The sequence below is a fragment of the Antennarius striatus genome, chromosome 2, assembly GCF_040054535.1.
Source record: "Antennarius striatus isolate MH-2024 chromosome 2, ASM4005453v1, whole genome shotgun sequence".
Lineage (NCBI taxonomy): Eukaryota > Metazoa > Chordata > Actinopteri > Lophiiformes > Antennariidae > Antennarius > Antennarius striatus.
Genome location: NC_090777.1, coordinates 3,666,650 through 3,693,011, shown reverse-complemented (window position 1 = coordinate 3,693,011; position 26,362 = coordinate 3,666,650). Strand labels below are relative to the sequence as shown.

The 26,362-nt window shown below is 46.9% G+C and overlaps 1 protein-coding gene across 1 annotated transcript; it reads left to right on the top strand.

The window, feature by feature from the left end:
* LOC137605457 (rho guanine nucleotide exchange factor 10-like protein) lies at positions 1-25,994 on the top strand. The gene is made up of 29 exons (XM_068330163.1): positions 1-539; positions 2,516-2,737; positions 5,350-5,573; positions 5,694-5,721; positions 6,193-6,266; positions 6,342-6,413; positions 7,146-7,379; positions 7,451-7,569; positions 8,629-8,742; positions 9,369-9,471; positions 9,880-9,983; positions 11,039-11,116; positions 11,572-11,751; positions 11,857-11,973; positions 12,098-12,190; positions 12,961-13,131; positions 13,980-14,125; positions 14,481-14,647; positions 14,741-14,856; positions 15,462-15,589; positions 15,669-15,769; positions 16,967-17,085; positions 18,243-18,329; positions 18,633-18,847; positions 19,560-19,717; positions 19,805-19,947; positions 22,031-22,202; positions 22,486-22,602; positions 22,939-25,994. The coding sequence occupies exons 4-29, from the start codon at positions 5,696-5,698 to the stop codon at positions 23,505-23,507; spliced, it is 3,723 nt and encodes a 1,240-aa protein (XP_068186264.1). The 5' UTR covers positions 1-539; positions 2,516-2,737; positions 5,350-5,573; positions 5,694-5,695; the 3' UTR covers positions 23,508-25,994.
* Positions 25,995-26,362: the final 368 nt, after the last annotated feature.

Genomic DNA, 26,362 nt, shown 5'->3' with positions numbered 1-26,362 from the left:
ACTCCTGGTGAAGTTAACGATTATCCAGCAAATGAAGCTCCGTTAAATATTGTCTGTGATGAAGGCAGTCTGTGGAGCCAAAAAAGGTTGGGGGCCTCTGATCTACACCATAAAACACCAGTGGATCACGTCCCTGTGGACCAGGACCAGCTGCGGTGGGTCACACCTGATGTCCAGATGGTGCAGGTCCAGCGACAGTGAGACATCAGCGCCCCCTGGTGGTCACCCGGCCCGACCTTTCAGGGCTTGAGATCCGACTCCCACCCCGAACGGTTTGTCCCCACAAACAGGACAGTACGGTTTGTGTCCTCTGTCGCCATCAGTGTGGACAGACGGTCCAACGGGGTCGAGACCACCGGGGACGGGTCCACCGGGGTCGGGTCCAGCGGGGACCGGTCCCTCGCTAACCAGCTCCGGCGTCCCGCTCGTCTCCGCAGCGGGACAGCAGGAGGAAGAGGAGGGGGACGGAAGCACGGGACAACCCGGGACCGGACGGGTCCAAACGGGACCAGACGCAGCGGGACTGACCGGGAGGGCAGGTGAGCGGTTCTGCTCCGAAGGAGCTGCGTTCGGTTCCAATAGAGATCGATGACGTCACGGTTGTTGTTAGGGTCAGTGTGTCAGGTTCTGGTTGTGATTTTACAATGACGTCACCAGAATGGTTCTCGTTCTGGAGAAGAAGTGTCTCTTACACCGGACCATGACTCTATGACAAGGTTCTACTGGTTCTGCTGATTCTCCTGGTTCCACTGGTTCTACTGGTTCTATTGGTTCTCCACAGGGCTGACCAGAACCACTAGATTCATTAACTCAACAGACAAACTCTGGGGTTGTCCTGCTGCTCTCTGGGAGTTTGTGTGGCTGCGTTTTATTGTTGTTGTTGTTGTTGTTGTTGTTTCTATGACGACTGGACTCATGACTGGGTTGTGTCTCAGAGCTGAAATGTCGATCATGTTCTCACAGATCTTCAGCTCCTGTCTGTTCTGGAGGAACCAACAGAACGTCTGTTGGTCTTCTGCTTTAACGCCGTTTATTAACTGAACATTAACAAGAATTAAATCCTTAACTTAAGTCACCAGGTTCAACCAGGACCTGCTTAACTATCATAACTATTACTATACTATACTATAACTATAACCACTACTAGTCAGCAGTAGCTACTAGCCAAGTCGGGTGACAGCCTTCCAGAGTCTACATCCTGCCCAGAGTTTCTTCCTCATCGAGGGAGTTTTTCCCCGCTGATGTCGCTTATGCTTGGTCTGGAGGGTTCTGTTGGGTTTCTCTGTCTGTTAAAGCGCTTCGAAATGTCTACCGATGTCATGAAACACTATATAAATAAAAGTTGATTGATTGATTGATTGATTGATTGATACTAGTAACTTCGTGGACACGTGTGAATGAACCTTCATGGACACTTGTGAATGAAGCTTTCTGGACACGTCAATCAATCAATCAATCAATCAATCAATCAATCAATCAATCAATCAATCAATCAATCAATCAATTTTTATTTATATAGCACTTAATCATGGCAACAGACATTTCAAAGCGCTTTAACAGACAGAAAAACCCAACTGAACCCTCCAGACCAAACATAAGTGGCGGGGAAAACTCCCTCGATGAGGAAGAAACTCCGGACAGGACCCAGACTCTTTTGGGAGGCCATCCGCCTCGACCGGTTGGCTGTGACATGTGTGAATGAAGCTTCATGGACACTTCATGGCTCTAACTTCGACATTATGTGAGAATGGGTCTTCACCTTGTTTCCATGTCTGGCTTTGGGGTCTGACTGCATGCTGTCTCCGTGGGGGGGTTAGTGGATCACTCAGCTGGGACAATCCAGAGGCTGTTCTCTCATGACAGCTGACAGCACAGCAACCCCCCACCCCCCACCCCACACACACACACACACACACCATTGTCCATTGAGCTGCCACACCCACGTTCTCTTCTTCAGAAGGACGGCTTGTTTCCATGGAGTCCACTGAATTATTCATATCTCCTTGTCTTCTTCTTTTATGTGTTTACTTCCTGACTTCAGAGGTCAATGTTTGTGTTGTGGTGAAGACCCTGGTCCAGACAGGTAAAGATGAAGACATAGAGTTGGACCTAAGACTGTTCTGAGCTCTAGTCTCAGCGAATCAGCTGGTGACAGTCTGGGAAAAGACACGTCTGGATTTGTTGTGCAGGAATGTGGCACGTTCTAGATGCCTCAAGCGAAAGACAACGAGACACAGCTAGAGGCCTGATCCACGTGGTTAAACACCAGGTTCCATGTCTTTAGTTGGTCCACGTGGTTATACATCAGGCGTCAGGATGTGTGTGGTGTCAGTGTTTGTCAGCCTCTAGAGAGCCTCTTTAGACCAGAACACACTTCATTTTGACAACTGTCCTGTTGGGTTTCTCTGTCTGTGAAATCGCTTTGAAACGTCTACTAATGTGAATATAAATAAAAGTTGGTTGATTGATGAACTACATGCTAACTAACAGACGTACGTTCACTCCACTTCCACAGCGTCAGCTGGGCTTGACGAGCCGTGACACTGGTTCAGCGCTCCAGTTGTTAGACAGAGCCCTTCTACTGATCGAGCCACATTGAGCTTTCAGACACGTCAGCTGTCAATGACTTGTCGGACGAATGGACAGTCCTTGATCAGGTCATGTATGTCCGCAGGACCAGGTGTGATTCAGACGACCCAACACGATGATCCACAAACACCTCAGGGTCATCCCGCAGGTGAGTGATTGATGTCCTGTCTGTACTGGGTGAAGAATATAAATATTCTAATAATCACAGCTGAACTTTTGGATTGATCATTAGATGGCGCTAATCAGTCTAGGTCGTGCCTGAAGAAACTCCAGGCAGGACCTAGACTCTGGAGGGCAGTCATCCGACTTGACCGATTGGGTGAAAAAGAAATAAGCTGGGGATGGAGCCAGGGCAAGGAAAAGAGAGAGAGAGAGTGGCAGATAGGTTAGGTTGAATTTCCAGTCCAGATTGTGCTGTAGTTGCCTTTGGACTTCATGTCTTCCATACTTGTTCCCCACCTGTCAAGCAGAAGCACAGAGACAGAGGCAGTAAATTGCAAAAGAAAAGTATGATCTACCAAAGAGAAGGGTTTTTAGTCTACTCTTAAATCAGCTAAAGGGGTCTGACCCCTGGACCAAGACCGGGAGATTGTTCCAGAGTAAAAGAGTCTCCTGTTCTACTCTTAAAGACCTGACAGGTCACCAGAAATCCTGCATCCTGAGATCGAAGAGTCCTGGGAGGGTGATACACTTCAATGAGATCCTCAAGACGGAGCCTGACAGTGAAGAGCTTTATATGTGAGCGTGAGGATTTTCAATTGTATTCTGGATTTAATCGGGAGCCAATGTGAGGATACCAGGACAGGAGAGATGAACTCTCTCCTCCAAGTTCGAGTCAGTATGCGGGCAGCTGCATCCTGAGCTAACGTTAACTCTGTCTAACATTAACTCATGGGAACCCCTTTGCATTATTGTGATCAGATTATAGCCCTTCACCTGAGATGTGGGATTAGAAGCTACTGCATGAACCTCAGATTATGTGCCTTAGCATGCTGCAAGTGAGACTCTTTAATCCCCTGCTGTCATGGCAACAAGGCCTACTAGCTTAGTTACAATATGCTGTATAAGACGGAACAAGCTTCTGCTGGCCTTATGCTGTAGGACTGACACAGACCTACCTGTAGGACTGACACAGACCTACCTGTAGATAGATAGATAGATAGATAGATAGATAGATAGATAGATAGATAGATAGATAGATAGATAGATAGATAGATAGATAGATAGATAGATAGATAGATAGATAGATAGATAGATAGATAGATAGATAGATAGATAGATAGATAGATAGATACTTTATTAATCCCGGAGGAAATTGTATATATCCACTGCTCAGACATTACATAACGAATAAATACTGGATAAAAACCAGGAGAAAAAGAAACACTGACATCACAGGACATACCACAAGACAAAGACTACACTAAACAGTTTAAAATGAAATAAAATCCATTCAACCACGTGCTGACCTCGCCACCTCCCCCCTGTAGGACTGACAGCTCTTGTGGAGCTGTCAGTGAGCAGATGACAGCGTCCAGACTTCTGCTGTACTTCATGCAGAAGAAGGTGAATGTGGTCATGAGGTCCAGGCCCAGTGTCTGCTGTGATGTCTGCAGGTTCAGTGCTTGTTGCTGATTGGTCAGGCTTTACTGTACATTATCAGCTCAAACTTCTGGCTCCACTCTCGTTAACGTGACTAATAATTCTGGATAAAAAAAACCACAATGGGTCCTGATGTCATGTTTGAAGCGACGTCTCCACGTTGAGGCTCCCGCCTTCACCTCACAGATCTTCTGACAGCCGATGAACCTTATTCCAGGATAGATATCAGGAACAGGAAGTAGAGCAGCCATCAGGAGGAAGTTATGATGGATCAACATCCGGGCTGTTCTTTTAGATGTTTGAGTCTCAGTCAGCAGCTGATGGTGGTGTGTGAGTGATTGTGTGCACGTGTGTGTGTGTGTGTGTGTGTGTGTGTGTGTGTTTGTGTGTGTGTGAGTGTGTGTGTTTGTGTGTGTGTGAGTGCGCTCCGTGCAGACAGATGGAGCTTAGGGTGTAATCTTCCGTTTAATCGCTGCTGCTCAGTTGGTCCTAATCAACAGTCTGTTCAACATATTGTGTTGTGCTGGGACCATTGAGGAGACTGGGTTGACCTCTGACCTTATGTCAGCGTGATGTCGGTGAGTCAGGGTCAGTCACTCGGCCCTCATGGACGGCGTTGTGCAGGGGCAACACTCCTGAACACAAACACATCAGATCCGTTGATTAAAGAGACGAACGCAGCAGGTGTTCAGTTCTAGACCAACCAAACCCACGACTCTGATGACATTCTGATGTTAGCCGCCGCTAGCTTCAAGTGGTCATGTGACTAAACGGTACTTACACAACTAGCTTCAGGTGTGTCTACATGAGCCTACCCAAATAATCCCTAATTAAACAGCTTTAAACCTTTCAGAAGATCCTGGTTTGATTTCATAAAATCACCAACAAATACTCCTCTATAAAAAATGTAGTTTTTTGTTTTTACTACAAATAAACATAAAACTTTGTAGAATAATTGAACGTTTGTATGAGCAAATAAACAGTTGCAGAGACCTTTTTAGCAGGTGTAGCATTTCTCCTAATGATGAAGATGATGCTAACGGTTCCCCGCCGAGCCGTTCACACATGCCCTGGATTCCTTTTTAAATAGTTTTTTTTTAAAAATAGTTTTTTATCACATTGTTTTCAGCCATTCCCATTGTTTTTCTGATTTCTCAGTGTCCATACGTGACGGGGCAGCACACATAGAGGAAGAGGAGGATGAAGATGAGCAGGGCGGGGCCTTTGAATTGGATGACGTCAGACCACCAGAGACGAGCGACCCCACAGCAGAAGCAACCACCTACCCCCAGGCAAGAACACCAGAACCCCCAACCAGAGCACCGTGAGACTGGACCTCAGTGAGGGCAGCAGCGGGGGCCTGAGGGGCCACAGGTGCTCAGGTGAGGTACCACGTATACACAGCTGACGTGGATGCACTGAACCTGTAGACTGTGTTATTTACAATAGAGACTTTATGAATCCAGAGAAAATCGTGATGTTTCAATGTTCTGGTCTTTCAGATATGGAGGTCAGGGAATCTCCAGAAGGGTAAGTTCTGACATCAGGGACGTTCCCTGGTAGAACCTAACTCAGTTCTACCAGGTTCTCAGTAGAACTGACCAGGAGAACCCCTGGCAGTCTAGTGAGAGGTGGTTTTTCACCTGATCCTCATGGTTGTTGGTTCATAGCTTTAGACGTGTTCAGAGGTGAAGGCGTCTCCTGCCAGCTCTCATGTCTGGCTGGTCGTGGACGTTCGAACTTGACGCAGACGGGATTCATTTGGAAGCTTTACAAATGTTTTCACCTGACTCATCTCTGGGGAAAAGTCATTTTAAACACCCTAAACATTTCAATTCTTCAATTCAAACTGTAACTCAGCGTTTAACAAACCTTCACCTGAGAACCTTTTCACTGTCATCTTCTTCTTCTTCTTCTTTCACTGTCATGAGTTAAATAAACAGACCAGAACCTCTATCTGACCCGGACTGTGTGACATGTGACCTCTTGATGCGTTCACAGACGGTCCACCTCGTCCGACTTTGGAGCGAACGTGGAGTCGGAGGTTTCCTTGACAACCAGCTGCGTTTATGAAGGTAAGGAGGAAGAGCCGCCGTGTGTGAAGAAGAGCTGTGTCGCAGCGTGAAGATGTGTCTGTGCTTCCGTTTTAGCAGACAAGACGTCACCGCGAGCTAGCGAATGGCTCAGTGTGGTGTCAGAGCTAACGCTACGATTACACAAAGGTATGCAGTGGTAGCATTAGCTGTGGTACGAGCTAGCTCCTACCTTCTGTGCTCCATCCTTTAATTGATGGTAGACTAGGGAGCTGCTTCCTGTTTAGACAGGAAGTTATTGCCAGTGACATAAGCACAGTATCACCTAGCAATTAGCATTAGCAGTTGGTAGCAGCCATTCTCTCCCAACTCCTGTAACGTACTTTTTTTTTTCTGTACATGATGTTAATAACGTTTGTAAGACTATTGGACCAGAACCCTCTAATTAGCAAAACGCACGTCGGAAGTGGTTTCAGATGAAAACTTTAATACAATAACAGCTAAAAAGTTTTTCATTTACAACATAAGACTGAAGATTCATTTTCTTTTTTTTAATTTTCTATACTGGTCTGATCCCCAAAGGGAAATTAAGAGCTCACTCTAGTAGTAATTCTTAATCAAACGCATGCATGCATATTAGTGTGTACACACACACACAAGAGCCTCCAATGAGCAACTTGTAAAGGGGGACGGTGGCTTGCTCAAGGGTGCCTTGGCAGTGCTCCGGAGGTGAGCTGACACCTCCCACTGTCAGCTTACACTCCCTCATTGGGCTGGTCATGAGTAGCGTGTGGATACACAGTCATCATCTGATCATGTCTGAATATTCACCAACAGAGAACTCATTCACCAGCCATTGTAACGTTCATTCATTCATTCTGAGCATTTACGTTCATGGACATTGGTTCGATTGTTCTATAGGGAAACCTCTGGAGGCAGATGGTCGTCGGGGTGAGTCCCACGCTCCTGTCAATGGTTGTGTCCCTCAGCTGGAGGATGAGGCTTCCCCTTCAGCCACTCCACTGACTGGACATCACACGGGTGGGGTTGAAGCTGAGGATCCTGGTCCAGAGTCCAGTCAGGACGTGGAGGTCAGAGACCCCGAGGTCCTCTACGATGACGTTCCTGCTGAGAACCTGCAGCAACCAGTGGAAGGTGATCAGGTTGTGACTCTGACTGTTCGCTCTGCACTGTGTGAAACTACCGCGTGTCTTCTTCATGTGTAGAAGACATCTACGAGGACATCCAGAGACCCGGTCTCCACGCCTCCAGCAGCTGGAGCTCCGGAGAGTTTGAGAGCTACGACCAGCCGTCGGATGAGGAGGCTCCGGCCAGCAGGGGGCAGGTAACTCCTCGGACAACCTTCAGCACTCCTGTCAGGATTGGTTGTTATTGACAGCAGTGCGCTGCCATGGCAACACAATACCACATGACCAGTTGGTCTTTCTTCTGATTCATGATGTAAGCCAACTTATAAAATGTGAAGCACCTGGAAAGTGTTCTGAAATTTATTGTTGGTAATAAAATGAAGCTATTTAAAATGTTTATTGGCAACATGTGTCTGCAGTAAAAGAAGCATTAGCAAGGTAATGATTAGCTACTCAAAGTTGACTGATGCAGTTTGGCGTGCAGCAGGGGGCGCCACAGATTCGCTGCTGTTCACCCAGCTCTGATAAAGAACTATACCGGACAGGTTCAGCACAGAGTCCGTTTGCTTGGGTTTCACACAGCTGGTTTATGTCCTACCAGGTTCTATTCATGTGTTAATAAATGTCAGAATATGAATCTGGTAGCTGAGCTGGTGGGTGGAGAAGAGGAAGCAGCTGGTCGTCACGCGTCGCTCCAGCTCTGCTCCTTCAGGCGTTTACTGTAGACAGAAGTCAGGATGTTCCTCAGTGCTGGGGGGGCAGGCAGGTCGTCCAGGTGCAGCAGGAGGTAGGTGGTGGGGGGTCAGCCAACCGACACTCCGTTTGTACGTACATGATAGCATTTGAAAGAGCCTGAGAACCGCAGAGCACGACCCGCCTGACAGCTGACGCAGCGTTTCTACTACTTCTGATTGGTGCTCAGTTTGTGTGTGTAACGTACTCACACACACACACACACACACACACACACACACTACGCCATTAGCATGGCAGTCTTTCATTCATGGGTGATGTCTTCATCTGTTCCGAGGTGAGATGAGAGGAGTGAGGAGGCACTGCCTCACAGCAGGAGGTTGTGGGTTCGACTCCACCTGTAGAATTGCGTGTAGTATGCGTGTTCTCTGTACCCTAGCAGCTGGTGAGGTGTTGATATTGGTGACCTACCAGCCTCAGGTCTGTTGATGCTTCAGCGCTAAGTCAAAGTGTGTCCGTCTTCAACGAGGTCTTTCTGCTCTTGGGTTCCTCCGGACTGCCAGCTGCCAGAAGATGTCGTCAGACTGAAGGAGCGCTGTGCCCTCCCCAGGAAGGAGCTGGGCTCGCGTCTCAATTCGCCTCATGGGTTCAACATCAGACAGAGCTGTGACACAAAGGTACGACTGAAACTAATCACCAATCAGGTCAGGTTCTACTGGACCTGAATCAGAGCCGATCACTCAGTCGTGTAGAGATATTTAAACCGGAACTGTTATCTGAAACTTTTCTGGAAGTTTTATCTGGAACTGTTCTGGAACTTTGTCACGTGGACCGGGGTATGGACCCAAATGCAGGACACAGTTGGTGAAGCTTTTCACCATGGTTTAATCAGAAAACCCACAACTCCAGACACAGGCAAGAATCCAAACAAAACATAGGTAGAATCAAGACAGGAAACAACAACGGAACCTCAAGGGAAAGAACCTCAGGACAAAACTACAATGACAAACCGGCACAGAGGATAGAGAGAACCTGGCTTAAAAAGCCTCATGTTAATCAACCTGATAGAGTCTAGGTGTGGAGACCAGCAATGGGTGTGGAGATGGGCAACAGGTGTGGAGCTGAGGCTCAACCCCCAAGTTTTGCCTCTCCTCCTGCCACAAATCAGCACAGCCACACCAAACCGTGACATTTTATCTGGAACTGTTCTGGAACTGTTATCTGGAACTATCATCTGGAACTGTTATTTTGAACTGTTCTCCTGAAACTGTTCTGGAACTGTTATCTGGAACTGTCTTTTCAGGTGCAGCAGCTGATGAAAGCAGCGCGGAACGGCACCAAGGACGGTCTGGAAAAGTTAGCCATGTTCCGCAGACTGTCCTTCCTTCAGAGAAAAGACTCCACAAGTATGGACGTGTGTGTGTGTGTGTGTGTGTGTGTGTGTGTGTGTGTGTGTGTGCGTGTGTGTGTTCACATGCTGTTAGAGGACATCGACGTCTGGTGTAACGTGCTCGGGGCAGTCTTTCCTCTTCCTGTCCATATGCAGACAAATGTTTGTGTTGGTGGGACTGAGGCAAAGGGACCAGTGAGGCAAAGGGACCGTGGGTTGAATTGAAGTCACGTGACCAAGTCAGTACATATGTCATATGTAGTAAAGGACTAAAAGCAGCCATGACTTTGTGCTCAGGTGATGAACCGTCTAAACCAGCATTGGAAAGCTGGGCAGATCCTGAAGGCACCTGTGCCTACATTGACTAAAGCTACCACAGCAGGTCCCTGTGCCTCTATGCACTAAGGTTTGTGTTTGTCTGCAGGTGGGGGGACGGACGATGCCGGCTACATGGACGTGTCTGTGTGCGAGCTGAAACACCCCCCAGCACAACTCTGCCCAATGCCAGAAGGGCTGACCAATCAGCAGGTAGGTGGGTGGAGCCAGTGTGTCCAGCTGATCCTGGTAGGTTCTTCAAAATGAGCCTCACAGACCGGGTTCAGAACTTAACTCTAACCCTAACCTAATTAAAAAGAAGAAGAGAACGGACTCTGTGTCCTTGTAGGTAAACCCTGATCAATACTAATTATCAATACCAATTATCAATAACAATCATCAGCTGACATGAACATCTAACATCCATCATCTGTCATTTAGTAGCTCAGTCCACTGGATGAGGCAAAGGAGGGTTACCGGATCAAGACTCCTGTGGGCAAAAACATTTAGTGTGGGAGGGGCAGTGGGAGGAGCCAGTAAATATTGAAGGAAATATCTTTTTACTTATTAATAAAAGCTGGAAACTCCCCCTCCCCCCACTTAGATGGTTTCCTCCACATGGTCCACCTTACATCCAGCTCCACGGTCATCAATGAAGTTGACAACAACAGTGATAGAAGTGTGGAACACTAACGTGGGTTCCTCACTGCCTACCTGGTCGTCCTACCGTGTTCCCTCACAGCGGTGAAGGGTGTTGGGTCAAATCTGGAGTCTTAAAAGAGACAACAGAAGGAACTGTGGAACAGACGTTGGTGAGGAAGAAGGACTTTCACAAGAGAGGAAGACGATGAGTTTCTAGAACCAGAAGTGAAAGTGAGACCAGAGCGACGATATATTTAGCTTCGCAGTGGTTGTTGGTTTGCTACAGCTTAAACAGCGTGAGCCCACAAACAGGAAGTCAAGCGCATTGAATTCTTCCATTTGGTTATTCCTGTTTATTTCAGCGTGTTCCTGTTTTTAGTCGACCAGCATGTACCAACGCGTCGTTACAACACGGCTCCAATGTCCAGTCCTTCCCTGTCCGAGTGGCTCTGACATGAAAGCAGAGTTTAAAACGGTGACGTGATGTCACGTCAGTAACCCTGTTTGTTAGAGCACGTCACCATGATAACACATGCTAACCTGCTGGCCTGCGTCCTAGCCTCAGCTGTCACACGTTCACTTTAACAGAATTGTTGACGACACTCGTTTGTCGCTGCCCCCTTCAGGTCGTCAGACGCCTCATCCTCAGCTCCATCGTGCAGAGTGAGAGAAGATACCTGGAGTCGCTCCAGAGAATCCTCCAGGTGGGTCACGTCTCTGTTAGGTGGCCTCTGGTCGCTCCTTTACAAAGACCCCGAGGAGAACCTGTTTCACCCTTCACATCCAGTCAGAACTGACGGCGTGGTAGGAACTGCAGCAGGTTCCTTCTTCATAATGTTTAGCACCTTAGCTCTGATGCTAAACCCCTGAACACACCCCAAGCCTGTTTATTACTGAGACATAATACAGGAATAATACAGTAGAACCTCTGATAATAACATAGTAGAACCTTAGGTAATGATACATCCTAATCACATCTAATCATAGAACATGTTTCATTTCTTTGTCACCACAGGAAAATGTGTGAAAAGACTCCACTAACAGTAAACTGTCAAACGTTCTCCAGGTTATTGACTAAACCCTGAAATCATCTCTGATCCATTCCATCAAACTTTTTGTGCTGCTGGCAACTGAACCTGTGGACCGTCTCATCTCTCAGGAGTACCAGAAACCATTGCTGGAACCCCAGGTCTGGATCCTGAACCAGAAGAAGGTGCATCAGATCTTCTACCGGCTGCAGGAGATCCATCAGTGCCACTCAATGTTCCAGATCGCCCTGGCGTCACGCGTGGCCGAGTGGGATCGCAGCGAGAGGATAGGAGACTTGTTTGTGGCCTCGGTGGGTCCAGCACACGGCCAACCACAGACTCTGGTGCAGCCAGTCAGAAGGTCTGGACTGCAGCAATAGTTTCTACTAATCCTGATCTTCCTCTGTTCTCCACAGTTCTCCAAGTCCATGGTTCTGAATGTCTACAGCGATTACATCAACAACTTCACCAATGCCATGGCACTCATCAAGAAGGCCTGCATGTCCAAACCTCTGTTCCTGGACTTTCTTAAGGTTTCCACACGTCTCTTTAAACCGGTTTCACACCGGTTCACATGCTGCTTACTGGAACTGATGTTGTCCAGCCTAGAATCTGACGTGACAATCAGAAAGATTCTGACAGGATGTCTCCATGTAGAAGAAGCAGAACTCCAGTCCAGACAGGATCACTTTGTATGGCCTGATGGTCAAACCCATCCAGCGCTTCCCCCAGTTCATCCTCCTGCTGCAGGTAGGCCGCAGATGGTGAGGTAGGGCTGACATCAGGTCAGTCTGATCTCAGGTCTGACCTCAGGTCTGACCTCAGGTCTGACCTCAGGTCTGATCTCTGGTCAGTCTGATCTCTGGTCAGTCTGATCTCTGGTCAGTGTGATCTCTGGTCAGTCTGATCTCTGGTCAGTCTGATCTCAGGTCAGTCTGATCTCTGGTCTGATCTCTAGTCTGATCTCTGGTCAGTCTGATGACAGGTATGATCTCAGGTCTGATCTCAGGTCAGTCTAATCACAGGTCTGATCTCAGGTCTGACCTCAGGTCTGATCTCAGGTCAGACTGATCTCTTCTTACATTTAAAACTGTTTGGCTTTCAGATTGTCTTTCTGACATGAGGAAGTGGAGGCACTCATTCATATCTGTTGCAGTGCATTGTTGGATGTGTATGGTGAAAATGGATCTAAATGTTCCCCCTCAACATTCGCTGTTTCAAAGCCTTCATATTTAGCCACTCGCGGATGTTTTACCCACGACCCCCTCCATCAAGCTGCAGCACGAGTTTCACGTCCTCGACTTTCACAGACAAGCAGGAATCAGTGATTTAATCTGAATCTCCAGTTGAAGTCAACTGAAGTCTCTTGGATGAGAGACGAAACGTCTTCAAGAACTTTAACGTCCAGTGGATCGACTCAACAGCTTTTGGATAACCATAACCTGGATGACTGAGAACCTACACAGACATCTTTTAATCTGAAGCCTTTCTTTTAACATATAGTATTTTATTTTTGTCAGGACATGCTGAAGAACACTCCGCCGTCCCATGGTGACCGTCTGTCCCTGCAGCTGGCGCTCACCGAGCTGGAGACGCTGGCCGAGAAGCTGAACGAGCAGAAGCGTATGTCTGACCAGGAGGCTGAGATCCAGCAGATCGCTCACAGCATGGGGACCCGGGGCCTCAGAAAGGTGAGGCCCACATCCGGAAGCTCCCCGGGGCCCCATGCTGAGCTTGATGCTGGGGCAACCAGAGCTTCACACTGATCACCATCTGGTCAGCTGCAGCTAGGAGTTAGCATTCACACACTGACAACGCTGGGTGTTCTGAAGCTTCGTCAGTAGTTATGGTATCTGTGGAAGGACTGTTTACAGACTGGAAAGACTTTGGACGGACTGGACAGACTGTGGACAGACTCTGTGGACCATCCTCTGTGGACCAACACCTCCAAGCCCACCAGTACTACCCCTCATCTCTCCATCGGCTGGGGTCCTGCCTCCTTTTTTCCTCCGTGCCGCCATACAGTCATCCACGCAGCTGTAGTTGTGCCTTGAATTTACCAACTACTTGATGGGAAACTTGTATTGAAGACAACAACCCCAATTGTCTAACTATAACCATATTGACACTGACTCTATCTGGCCTATCTGCCACTCTCTCTCTGTCTCTCTTTCTTTTACCCTGTTCTTATCTTCCTTTGATTTCTTTTCCACCCAACCGGTCAAGGTGGATGGCCGCCCAAAAGAGTTTGGGTCCCATGCGGAGTCCCCCCCCCCACTGTTGCTTATGCTTGCTCTGGAGGGTTCAGTTGGGTTTTTCTGTCTGTTAAAGCGCTTTGAAATGTCTGTTGCCATAATTAAGCGCTATCTAAATAAAACTTAATTGATTGATAGACTGGACAGACTGGACAGACTGTGGACAGACTGTTGACCTCAGTGGACAAATTGAACAGAGTGTGGACAGACTGGACAGCTCGGTGGCAGTCTGTGCTGATGTCCACTGTGTGGACCGGTTGGGGGTCTTCCTCTCTGTGTTGCAGCTGCTGAACTCGGGGCAGAACCAGCTGATCCAGGCAGAGCTGCTGACCGAGATTGTTTATGGTGACAAAGGTCAAGTCCTCAAGTCCAAGGACAGGAAGCTGTTCCTGCTCAACGACAACCTGATCTGTGCCAACGTCAACCTCAGGTGAGTGTCTGAAGACCCCTGAAGACACTTCCCCAGGCCAGTGGGCGTCCACCAGTGGGCCCACACAGCTTCTTGTGTGGTGTCACACCCTGGGTGTACTCCGCCTCCGGCCAGCATACTTTCTCTAGAACGCGTGACGCAGCAGAGGGTGTGACAGTCTGATGGTCTCGTCGTCAAGATAATGTTAGTCAGAGGGAACTTTGGTGTTTACTCAAAGCCATGACTCTGCTCTTGATTGACTACAGAGACTGTGTGTGTGGTGTGATCCTCATTTACACAATGGTCATTACTAATGACACACACACTTGCTGTAACACGTACACACAGGTAACCTGATGTTCCCCGTCTCCTTCAGGGGCCCCCCGGACATCAGCAGCCTAGTTCCTGTCGGCCCGAAATACACAGTGAAGTGGAGCGCCCCCCTGCTGCAGACCCAGGTGGTGGAGGTGGGACAGGACGGTCTACACAGCAGGGATGACCCCCGTCCATCCAGACGCTGCAGCTCCTCCCCCAGCACATCAGGTCCGTCACATAATCTGAGAATAAACCAATAGCCACAGACAGGGCTGTCGGTCTCTGGTGTTGATGTGTCCTGTGGGGTTCCCTGTGTCTCAGGTCAGGTGTTCCTGGGCCCCCCCAGACTGTACCAGGAGCTGGAGGAGCTGCAGCACGACCTGGGCGTGGTGGAGGAGGTGTCATTGCTGGTGGGAACCCTGCAGGGAGTCTACCAGGTAGCAGCTGGTCTTTGAACACATCACTTCGTTCATCCGACTTAGGGCCACTGTCAGCCTGAGCTGACCTGGTAGAACCATTGAGGTCACCTGACTGGTCAGACCTACAGCCCATGCTAGTGTTAGCTAGTGTTAGTTTTCTAACACATCACAGTCCTCGGCTGCATTCATTTCCTCCTACAACTGTCATCCTGGGCTTCAGAACGATGGATCCTCTGCTGTTAGATTGAACATTTTGTGAGATCATCTGACTGTGATACTAAACGAACCACCAGGACTCTCAGCTCCTTCTTTCTCCTCATTCACCCCAAGCAATTCTTTCCATTTCTGCCGCCTCAGAGTGATTCCCCTGGTGTCGTCCTCATGGAGGCACATGAGCAGATAAAGGTCTCATGCTGGGCCAGCCTTCACAGCAAAGTCCTGCTGTAGGATCTGTGCCGGTGGACCAGCAGTGTGTCCTGATTGGACCATCGTCTATCGCATCGGCAGCTCAGTCCAATCAGAACCAAACCCTTGTTGTTGGACTCAGAGGAGCTCTGGGGGCTCTTGGTGGAACCTGGTTCTTGGTCTTGACTCTTCTTCTCTCCTCTTTGTGGCTGCATCAGAATCTGAACACCATCGTGTCTCAGGACTGGTGTCTGGCTCTGCAGAGGCTCATCCGTCTCAAGGAGGAGGAGATCCAGAACGCCAACAAGTGTCGTCTCCGTCTGTCGGTACCAGGCCGACCCGACAGGTAGGGTTCAGGAGCATAGAAGACGCAGGATGGGGGTGGAGGCTGCTGTTTTCACGCCCGCCACACTCTGTGCACACAGATCTGGTCGTCCAGTGAGCGTGATGGTGGTCTTCAACACGCCCAGCCCCCTCAGCAAGATCTCCTGGGTCAACCGGATCCACCTTGCTAGGATCGCTCAGAGTAGGTGCTGAACCGGTCTGATTAATCAATCAATCTATATTTATGTAGAGTTTAATCATATCAAAAGACATTTCAAAATGCTTTAACAGACAGAAACCCAACAGAACCCTCTAGAGCATAAGAGATGGTGGCGGGGAGAAACTCCTTCACTGAGGAAGAAACTCCGGGCAGGACACAGACTCTAGAGGGCGGTCATCCGCCTCGACTGATTGGGTGAAAAAGAAATAAGCTGGGGATAGAGACAGGGCAAAGAAAAGAGTTTCAGGCCATTGGATTTCCTGTCTTCCATGCTTGTTCCCCGCCTGTCGAGCAGAAGCACAAAAACAGCGGAAGTATCTTGCAAGTATTTGAAAAGTCTAATTTAATATCAGTAGGAAAAACAAAGAAAAAGAAGTAACAGAAGCTCCAAAGCAAATAAAGTCGCTCTCTTTAACGGGAGACACAGAGAAAAGACGCTCAGCGGTCTAGGCCTATAGCAGCTGATCTAGTAGAATCTGCGTCTACTCTTAAATAAGCTAAGGGTGTCTGCCCCCCGGACCGAGGCTGTGAGATCAGTCCAGAGTAAAGGAGCCAGCTGGCTAAAGGTTATGCTTCCTGTTCAACTCTTAAAGACCTGACGGGTCACCAGAAATCCTGCATCCTCAGAGCGAAGAGCCCCGGGGGGGGTTGATACATTTCAATCAGACAGGTCATCACTCAGACTGCTGCTCAGTGTGAGGCTGGACTAACAGCAGAGTTCAGCAGCACCAAATCAGTGGTGGTCTGTCTCCGCCCTCCAGAGTCTGTCTCCACCCCCTCCAGAGTCTGTCTCCGCCCCCTCCAGAGTCTGTCTCCGCCCCCTCCAGAGTCTGTCTCCGCCTCCTCCAGAGTCTGTCTCCGCCCCCTCCAGAGTCTTGGTCCTGCCTGGAGTTTCTTCCTCAATGAGGATGCTTTTCCCACCGCTATCTCTTATGCTCTGGAGGGTTCCGTTGGGTTTCCCTATCTGTTAAAGTGATTTGAAATGTTTGCTGACGTGATTAAATGCTGTATAAATGAAGGTTGGTTGATTGATTGATTTATGAAGTACAGCTACTGGTTAGACTGTTCTCTATAATATTTATTCATTCATAATATCACATAATGTAATAAAATATAATACATTAACTTTGACAAATTAGCTTTAATCAAACAATTCAAAAATTGTGTGTCTGTGTCTAGGACCAGAAAACATTATGGGATGGGAGTGTCCCCCAGATGAGGGGGTGACCAGCGCCCGGTTCAGCAGTCCCGTGTTGACCTGCAGACTACCTGTCTTCTCCAGAGGTGACGCCCTGAAGGTGAGCTCCGCCTCCAGGAGGAACATGATGCTCCTCACTGTCTTCTTCCTCCTTCCTAAACAACACGCTAAGGAAGCGAACCGTGAAGAAGCATCAAGAGATGATGAAACTAAGACGCCACCAGCTGCTGCCTTAAAATAGAAACTGGGCAGAACACACTTCGCTTCCAGCGTTCTTCTTTTGGATGGAGAACACAGTCTGGTGTTTCACTGCATTCACAACCCACTCATCAAAACACACAGGTTCATGTCAGAACATCAGTCCCATCCATCTTCTCAATTTTGTCTTCAGCTGCCTCTCCACCTTGTGGGTCACTGATTGGTGGTTCTTGGTTTGAGTCCCTACTGTGTGGAGGTCATATGTTCTCCCTGTGTCTGCTTGGGTTCTATCCAGGTTCCCCAGCTGGGGTGTGATGTGGTGTCTAGATCAACTGCAGGAGTAGATTTGTATGTAGCCATGTGGTGAACTGGTTACTTGTCTAGGGTGTGCCCTGCCTCCCACCCAATTGCAGCTGGGATAGGATTCAGTGTGAACATGTGACCCTGATTCAGAGCAGCTGAAGACCAGACAATGCTGATTGTCTGATTCCTCTTCAAGGAAATGAATGAATGAACATGTTTTACTTCAGTAAACGTCCGAAAAAATTAGAATCAACTTCATTTTCCATTAAACAGGAAGTTCTTGTAAAAATAAAGGTAAAAAGTCTTGAAACTTTGCTCACTTGCCAGAAGCGGGATGTTTAGCAGTCTCATCTGGGGTGGGGTCATTCAGGGTGGTGTGTCTACACAGGTCACAGTGCCCCCTACAGTGTGTGGTGTGGTGGTGGTGTAGTGTTGGTATGGTGGGAGTTCGGTGGTTTGGTGGTTGGGTGGTAGTGTTGGAGTGGCGGTTGTGGTGGGTGGGTGGTGGTGGTACTTCTTTCCAGTCTGAGGACATTTGGAAGACATTATCATGACACCATCTGGTGAAGCAGGATTTCAACCTCGTATCATCATCACTTTATAATTTACAGGATTTTTTTCTAATTAGTATGGGTTAGGGTTAGGGTTAGAGTAAGAGGTTAGGGTTGGGGTAAACATTTTAGCTAGTTGTCTTTTTCTCCATCCTTCTGTATTTATGGAGGAATGCAAACTAAATCAAACCTGTTTTCTGTGTAGGTGGAGGCAGCTCTTCACAGTCCAGCTCAGTCGTGTCTGCTGGGTTTCTGCACCGCCAGCACCTCCTTACCCCAGGGTTACCTCTGGGTGAGTACCTTACCACAAGGTTACCTCTGGGTGAGTGATAACTCCAGGGTTACCTCTGGGAGTACCTTATTTTAGGATTACCTCTGGTGAGCACCTTACCACAGGGTGTTGTAGGGAAGTAGGATGGGGTTTCTCCAGCATCCCTCCAGAAATGTTTGCCTTGTTCTCATAATAGGACAAGTACACACTCACATAAAATTCTACATGTATCTCATCTACCTTCTAAAATCTGATGAGGACCTCTTGAAGAGATTATTTCCACAGTATTGATGCCGGCCCTTTTTTTGTTCCCACAATGTCCAGGTTGCTGGGGGAGGAGGAAGCTCCAGCTATGGACAAGTTGAGATCTACTCCCTGAACCGAGCCAATCCTCGCCTGGTCAAGACTGTCCCTCTGAGGTCTCCGGTTCTCTGTTTGGAGTATGTCAAAGAGCCTTGTCTCGGCACAGAGGACAATGACAAAGACCATGTAACCACCAAAATGGGAAACATCATCTGTGCTGGCCTCCAGGATGGCAGGTTAGTCAGTTCTGTTGGTTGAAGATCAGAACAGAAACATCACACATCAACCAATCGAGAGACTTCACACACTGTATAGTCGCTATGTATTCCACTTGAATGTGAGTGTTTTCAGCTGAGTTCCCCGCTACACTATCCATTCATCCGTCTTCTGCAGCCTGTTGCCTGTGTAGGGTTGCAGTGGGTCTATCCCGATTGACATCAGACAAGGTTCGGGGTTCACCGTCCATCCAGTCAAACACATATTCACACCTATAGGCCAACTAGATTTACTAATTCACGTCTGATTCATGTTTGTGCACATGAACATGAAGGGAACCCACGCAGACACAGGGAGAACATACAAATTCCACATAGAAACATCCTCCGGTCCTCAGGTGGTTTAGAACCTAGGACCTATGCTTCTATGCAGGACAAATCCAGACTTCCAAATTTATTCTGGTTTATCATTTCCTGGCTGAGGAAACTCTTAAAATTATGAAAACTTCTTTTTATATTGGATGTTCTTCAAAATTCAGTGGGGGTGTTCATGAGATTTGATCCCAAGTTCTTTAGTATAGACTCATGTGGAGACATACTGTATAGTTGTACCAGGTGTGAACAGGAGTACATCTACTTGTAACTGGATCACAAAGGATAGAAGATACCAGGTCCAAACCGTGCTTTCTTGTGTTGTGTTCGACTATTCAGTGCCCCTGCTTTGTCCCCTTAGCATACATGTGTACAGCAGCGTGGACACGACTGTTCAGTTCTTGCTGAGCTTACTAACCCCTGATGGCTGTCCAGTCCTCTGCATCAAACACTCGCTGTCCTACCTTTTCGCTGGAATGGCCAATGGGACGGTCGCCGTGTACCACAGAAGAACAGGGGGTGAGTACTGACTGTAGAACCCACGTCACACTGGAGGGTCTGCATGTCACAAAGACTACTCTGACCATGGTCCCTTCCTCGTCTCAGAGAGACTGTGGGACGTGCACTCGTGCAGACTGGTGTCACTGGGTTCGGAACCGGTTCGTATTCTACTAAGCATTGAGGATACTGTGTGGGCCAGCTGTGGAAACCAAGTCACCGTCATCCAAGGATCTACTCCCGACACAAAGGTGCGTTGTTTGGTTTGGAACCTGGAAATCTGTGGTTTTTAGCATTCTTAAATCCCTGGTTTCCCCCCTGTTTCTCATGGGGGCTTCTGAACCATTCTTTATCTGCCCTTCACCTGAGACCTGTTTGCCTCGGGTACCCTACCAGGAGTACAACACTCCTGACAGCATAGCTCTCAGAATCCCTAAAGCCCACAAACCTCTCCATAAGGTGATGGTTCCTCGGGGAAGTGGTTAAAGGTGTACACATATAAAAGGTGCTATGTTATGGAATGTAAGACAGAAGTGTCAGATTCTAATAAAATGGACACATGGTGAAGACAATTATTACCAATTGGGACACAGTGACCAACCTGTACATCATATATGTCAGGAAGAACATCTGATCTGTGGTCAGCTCCTCCCCCTCATCAGTCAGATGTCCCCACATTTAAGCAGGGACATTTAGGTAGGGGAAGTCTTCCTCCTTGTTTGTGGACAGATCATGACTAGACGGACACTCTTGAATGAAGTAACACTCAGAGTTGGACACTGGAACCGTACTCCTGAGTGGTTCGGTTCCAGTGGTTCTAATTGGTCGCTGATGAGCCAGTGTTCATGTGTGTTCGGATCTTCTGCTACAACAACTTTGTGAAACTGCTGATATAAGAACGTGATTTAAATGAACGTGTAATGAAAGAAGACAATCCAACAGAATGTTGAGTTGCAGCACCGAGACAGTCTCTGATGTAGGTGGTCATTTTGAACTTCTCCTAACTTGTTTGTTAATTCCAGTAAAATGTCTCTGGTGACCTTTTAATGAGTTTGTGTTCAATGTAAGGATTCTGTTACACAATTAATTTTTGGTTGTTTTTTTTTAAATCAAAATTTGGCTTGTAGATCCACAGACCAAATTTGGTACAGTGGAACTAAATTTTTTCACGATGCCAGGTTGATGTCCATGAGCGACGCTCAACATGTCTTCAGCTCTTGTTGACTTTCTGTTTGTGTTTGGAGACTGGATTCCTTTCAGGTTCCAAAATCATTCTGTTAGTGCTTCTATTTACTTCGTGTTCTCTAAGAATACAGTCGTGACCATAGTTAATAATGATGATGATGATTTCATGGTGTATCGTGAAACAGAGTTGACCAGGAGTTACCAGAGCTGCTGGTGTGTAACTCTTTACTTCATAGATATTAGGGTTGAGCCGGATACTCGTTTCATACGAGTATCCGGTACGGATAACTTATTTTTGAAGAGTACGAGTACGATACGAATAAAACCCGTTAATACTCGTGATCGGACTGAAGGAAAATCATCCTGACTGTTTTCACGCTCTGTGATTGGCCGGTCACACATACTTCCCACCCCTCCCTACAGACTGCAGCTAGAGTGGAGCTTGTTCTTAACCCACTCTCCGGCACACACAGACATTTACTGATCTCTGTGTTGGTGGCTTCACTGTAGCTCACTTCTTCTTGGGTTTTCTTCAGCTTGTCTCTATTTCGGTGTTTGGTTACCTGGTGAACTTGTTGTTTTTTTGTTGCACGTACGCTTTCATTTAACCACCGCCTCCACTCGTCTTTTTTTTTACCTGCTCTAAACTGTGTTCAAATGAATAATTCTAAGACATAGCACGCATACACACACACACACACACACACACACACACACACACACACACACACACCGCAATCAACATTGTTTAACTTTATGTGGAAAAAAAATGGCACAAAAAAAACAGTATAATGTAGCGATTTAAGCCCCACCCATTTCTGGTCAAACCACACCCACTTCCAGTTTAAGCCCCGACCATTCCGGGTACAGATATGTTTACAGATAATGTAGTTGGTTGAACAGATACAGATACAGATAGTGGTGTACTCGCTCATCCCTAGTATGTATTCAGATGGGGTGGTGGAGGGTGGTTTTGGAGCTGGATGTCAAGGCTGGACCTTCCATTGTGAACACGAGCGTTCACCTGTTGTTCTGACTCACACATCTTGGTAAAATTGTCAGTGTTGTCTATGTGGATATGATGAGTAGTGAATTGCTGCTCATAGACAACCCCTAACCTTTGGCCTCTGACTCTGCCCTTCTGTGTAGAGTTTCGAGGCCCATCCCGATCCGGGCTGCAGCGTTAGCAGCATGGTCCACTCGGGTGGGGGTGTCTGGATGGCCTTCACTCAGGGCTCTTCCATCTACCTGTTTCACACGGAAACCATGGAGCCGCTGCAGGAAGTCAACATCTCCACGCGCTCCGTCCACCTGACGCCAGGTAGGGCCGGACAGGAAGTCAACACAACACTTTGACTCTCACACATGAGTCAAAATGAAAGACTGAACACAAAAAGTAAAGTTTCAATCTAACATTGGCTCAATGAAAGACCCACCCCCGGACATTTTCATGAATTATTTGTCATTAATTTTTTTGTATGTAATATTTTTTTTCCATAATGCTGTGGGTCCTCAGTGTGAGGCCACAGTGTGGGAGTGGACTGGAACCGGTTCATGCAGCTGAGTGTGGCCATGTTCATGGTCGATTTTCTGTTGCCCTGCAGGTCAGGTTTGTGTCTCCAGCCTGCTGATCTGTCAAGGCCTGCTGTGGGTCGGGACCAACCAGGGCGTCATCCTCACCTTCCCCGTCCCGACCCTGGAGGGCATCCCCAAGATCACAGGTCAGGAAGTGCTTCTGCTGCCGACTTCCTGCAGGGTTCCATCCCTGAAGCCCGACACATGTATGACACACAGAACACAGAGAACAGAAACCAGAGCGGATGGAGTTTCAACTTCAAGGGTCAGATACCAGCAAATATCCTGTCACCTCCTGACACATCGGCTAGCTTGGTCTTGTTCTAGAACCATAACTGTTCGCTTAAAGACCCGCCGACAGAGTGGATCAGGACCCACACCCTACCTGTTTCTCCTGTCACAGTGACATGTCATATTCAATTCTTTGCACCTGATGCCATTTAAAATTGTATGAACTCATTCAGAACTATCACACTCCTCAGGTAAAGGGAAGACGTCTCTGAATGCACACTGCGGTCCGGTGGACTTCCTGCTGGCGATCATCAGTAGCCTGACATCTGAGTTGCTCAGACGGGACTCCATCCTCAGTGACCTCAATGAGGGTAGAAGCGATGCGGAAGAAGATGGAGGGCAACGGATGGAGCACAGTAGTTACCCTCAAGACTCTGAATGTCCTTCACATAGGGAGGACAAGCCCAAGAGTCTCCTGCTGCAATACCGTCTCCACTCAACCTGCCAGCTGCCTGGAAAGATCCTGACAGCCCAACCTGAACTGGGGAACCCGAGGGCCCCCTCAGACTCTCTGGAACATAGTCCAGAGGATGGCTCCATCTATGAGGTGAACGAGGACCCAGATGTGTGGGTGAGGGGGCGACCAGTGGACTGGGGTAAGGAGGGGGAAGCCAAGCGCAGCAAAGTCACCTCAACAGCCATCTTCTCCGGTGGCAGAGGACACCGCAGAGTAGACCGGACAGCCCCAGTGGACGGCATATCAGACTCGGCTCAAAACACTCTGCTGGTGTGGCAACTCCCCCTGACACTCAGCCAATGACAGATGACTTCTGCGACAGAAGACTAGCTCTAGGCACAGCCATGAATTCCAAGTGGTTCATCTGTGCCTTTTGAGCCATTGACACAGGAAACACAGCAGCTTAACGCTCATGAGTTAGTAGGGCACAGAGACAGACACGTTAAGGTGCAGCAGCCCCGCATGAACACATGAGGCGTTAGTAGAGGTAGAGGCAAAAGTGGGCTCCAGTTATTCAGTGGAAATTCATTTCCCTTTAGTGGATGCTTTAAAGCTACCTATTGGGCTCATCTTGCTATCTAAACAAAGTGGTCCATAGGTCCCAGGAAAACTATTTGAATCATTGACTTACATTGGGTTTTTGTTGGTCGATAGTCCAGCCCTTTTCTGCCCTCTGAAGAAAGCAGAACACCTGATGATACCTCATTTATTGGTTCTGTGCAGGTTTGACACTGGCAACACACTCTTTGCACTCTGCACCACTACTACATTCACTGTTTCATGCTTTCCTAGTTTTCTGTGTCATAGCCGAACGCCGTGTGCATGCAACACGTTTACCAAAGACGCAGGTGATGTTACCACTCAAGCCTATGGACTGCAGTTGGCAGCTAGGAGGCATCATGAAGAACAGCGTTCTCGTACTTCAGCATCATCAGACACTAGGAAATTCAACTGCATCTGATTTTTACACGGAGCCAAGTGGTTATTAATGTCACTTAGCATCTTTCTGAAGTCTCAGGTTTCAGTCTAAATGTTTCAGGCATTCTGATGTTTTTGTTATGTACCTCGATGACATGAGAAGCTAATTTAACATGTTAAATGAGAAGCTAGTGTCAGTTTCCTGCTATAATGATTTCTCACCAAACTGCATGACGCACATTTGATGCAAAATGTTAATTAGTTAACGTTATAAATGTCACTAGGTGTTTTTCTCTATGAAGTGAGGTCAGCTTGTTTCTCCTCTGTATCCATTATTTATGCTAAGCTAAGCTAACAACGGTAAATGTGTCCAGTGCTATCCTAGTAAATGTTTACGTGTGTCTGGCTGTCTGTGATGTTAAAGTGTTCTGTAAATTGTGTTTGAATGTTCAGAGGATGAATTGTCCAAGGTCAGAGCTTCTCTTCCTGCTAAACACATAGCAGACCACCCTTCCACCAGGTCAGAGCTTTAATCTGCCCCACCAGCTCTAGCTTTGAATTAGTTCTGGAACTTCAACCATTCTGGGCTCAGAAGTAGGACAACAAGCTGTTGGTAATGATTAAGAACAGTGAAGTCTATAAGGTAAAAGTCTGACAGGCTGGGATTAGGAAACTACTGATGTCGAGTAATTTTACAAGTTACCTCACATGATCATGTTTTTATAAAATGAACACAGAACTATGCAGGTACCTATCAGTACCTCCCCGTCCCACCATGTTCAGACCAATGAGACTGATATAAAATGCAATTTTTATGTCTCATCCACAATTCAAAAATGGCATTTTCCAATCACTGGGTTTACACTTATTTTAATTCAAACTGATCAATTCTGTGAATTGAGAACATTTTAACATTTTGGGGGGGAGTATAAGTGCCTTATTTTTGTTGTCATTGAAAATTATCTCATGTCAACCCAATTTCAGCACGTATTTTCCATAAAATGACAACGGATTAGTGATTGGAGGATTGGGACTCAATTTGAACCAATGAGAATGCTCAAAGCATTTCACCTGACATATTCATGTTTGACTCAATGTTTGAGATTTTGATCTTATTTTCAGTGGAATGCTGAAGATTTTATGGAAGATCAGGAGTCTTCAATGCTACAAATATGTCTTAATTTAAATGTCTTTTTCTTTTATGTTATTTCTAAATCAGCCGCCCATCATTGGAATAATGGTTCAGTGAAAAGTGGTTTCCAGTTGCCGTCCCTGATGATTATCTAGAAATGATTTAATGTCCAGACAGCTTCTGTCTGCAGGATCGAGACCATTTCTGAAAAAAAAAAAATTCGGAATCCTTCATCATGTCTGTTATTTCCCATCTTTAATCCATTAGAGTGATTAATAATCGTCACAGTATTGATGCTAACACATGCACTTTTGAGAAACATGCAGTTTAATGTGATCATTTGTTAACAACGGGTTTAGTTTGTACTATCAGTTACTGTTTATACTAGTGTTTGAAAGTTTCACTGTGTGATGAAGAGGAATGTCAGCTGCTTCATCTCTAGAATGAAAAATATTTCATGTCAAAATGAAAATTTTTACACAACGTTCAGGGTAGTCACAATTATAATTCTTGAAATGCAAAGAAATTAAGACACTTTATCAGAAATCATAAAATCCCAAACATAGAAAATTTCATGTGATTGAAAATGAAATCACGACATTACTCATAAATTTGTAACTACGGGATTCTATTGTTATTAAAACATAACTTTTGTTATTAAATGATTTTTTTTCCTAATAAGTCTGCATAAAATCATTTCAATCAGGAAGTTGATATATCAAACACGAACACAAATACAATCTGATTTTCTTTGGTCTATAATAAAATGTATTCTAATATATTTTTTCTTTCTCACATTTTCACACCCAAGGTCTTAAACTTTAACTATTCTCTAATTCAATGTAATCCCTGCCAAGTTCATCTCAACCAGTTAGGGTTAGGGTCAGGGTTAGGGGTTACACTTAGAGGTTAAGAGTAGGGTGAGGGTTAGGGGTTGGGGTTAGGGGATAGGTTTACGATTAGGGGCTAGAGTTGGGGGGTAGGGGTAAGGGTTAACATTAGGGTTAGGGGTTATCGTCAGGTGCCTAACTTCCTGATGTTCAGAAGAAAGGTGACCTGGATTCAAATTTATACAATTTAATGAATGTAAAATAGTTTCTAGCTCCTC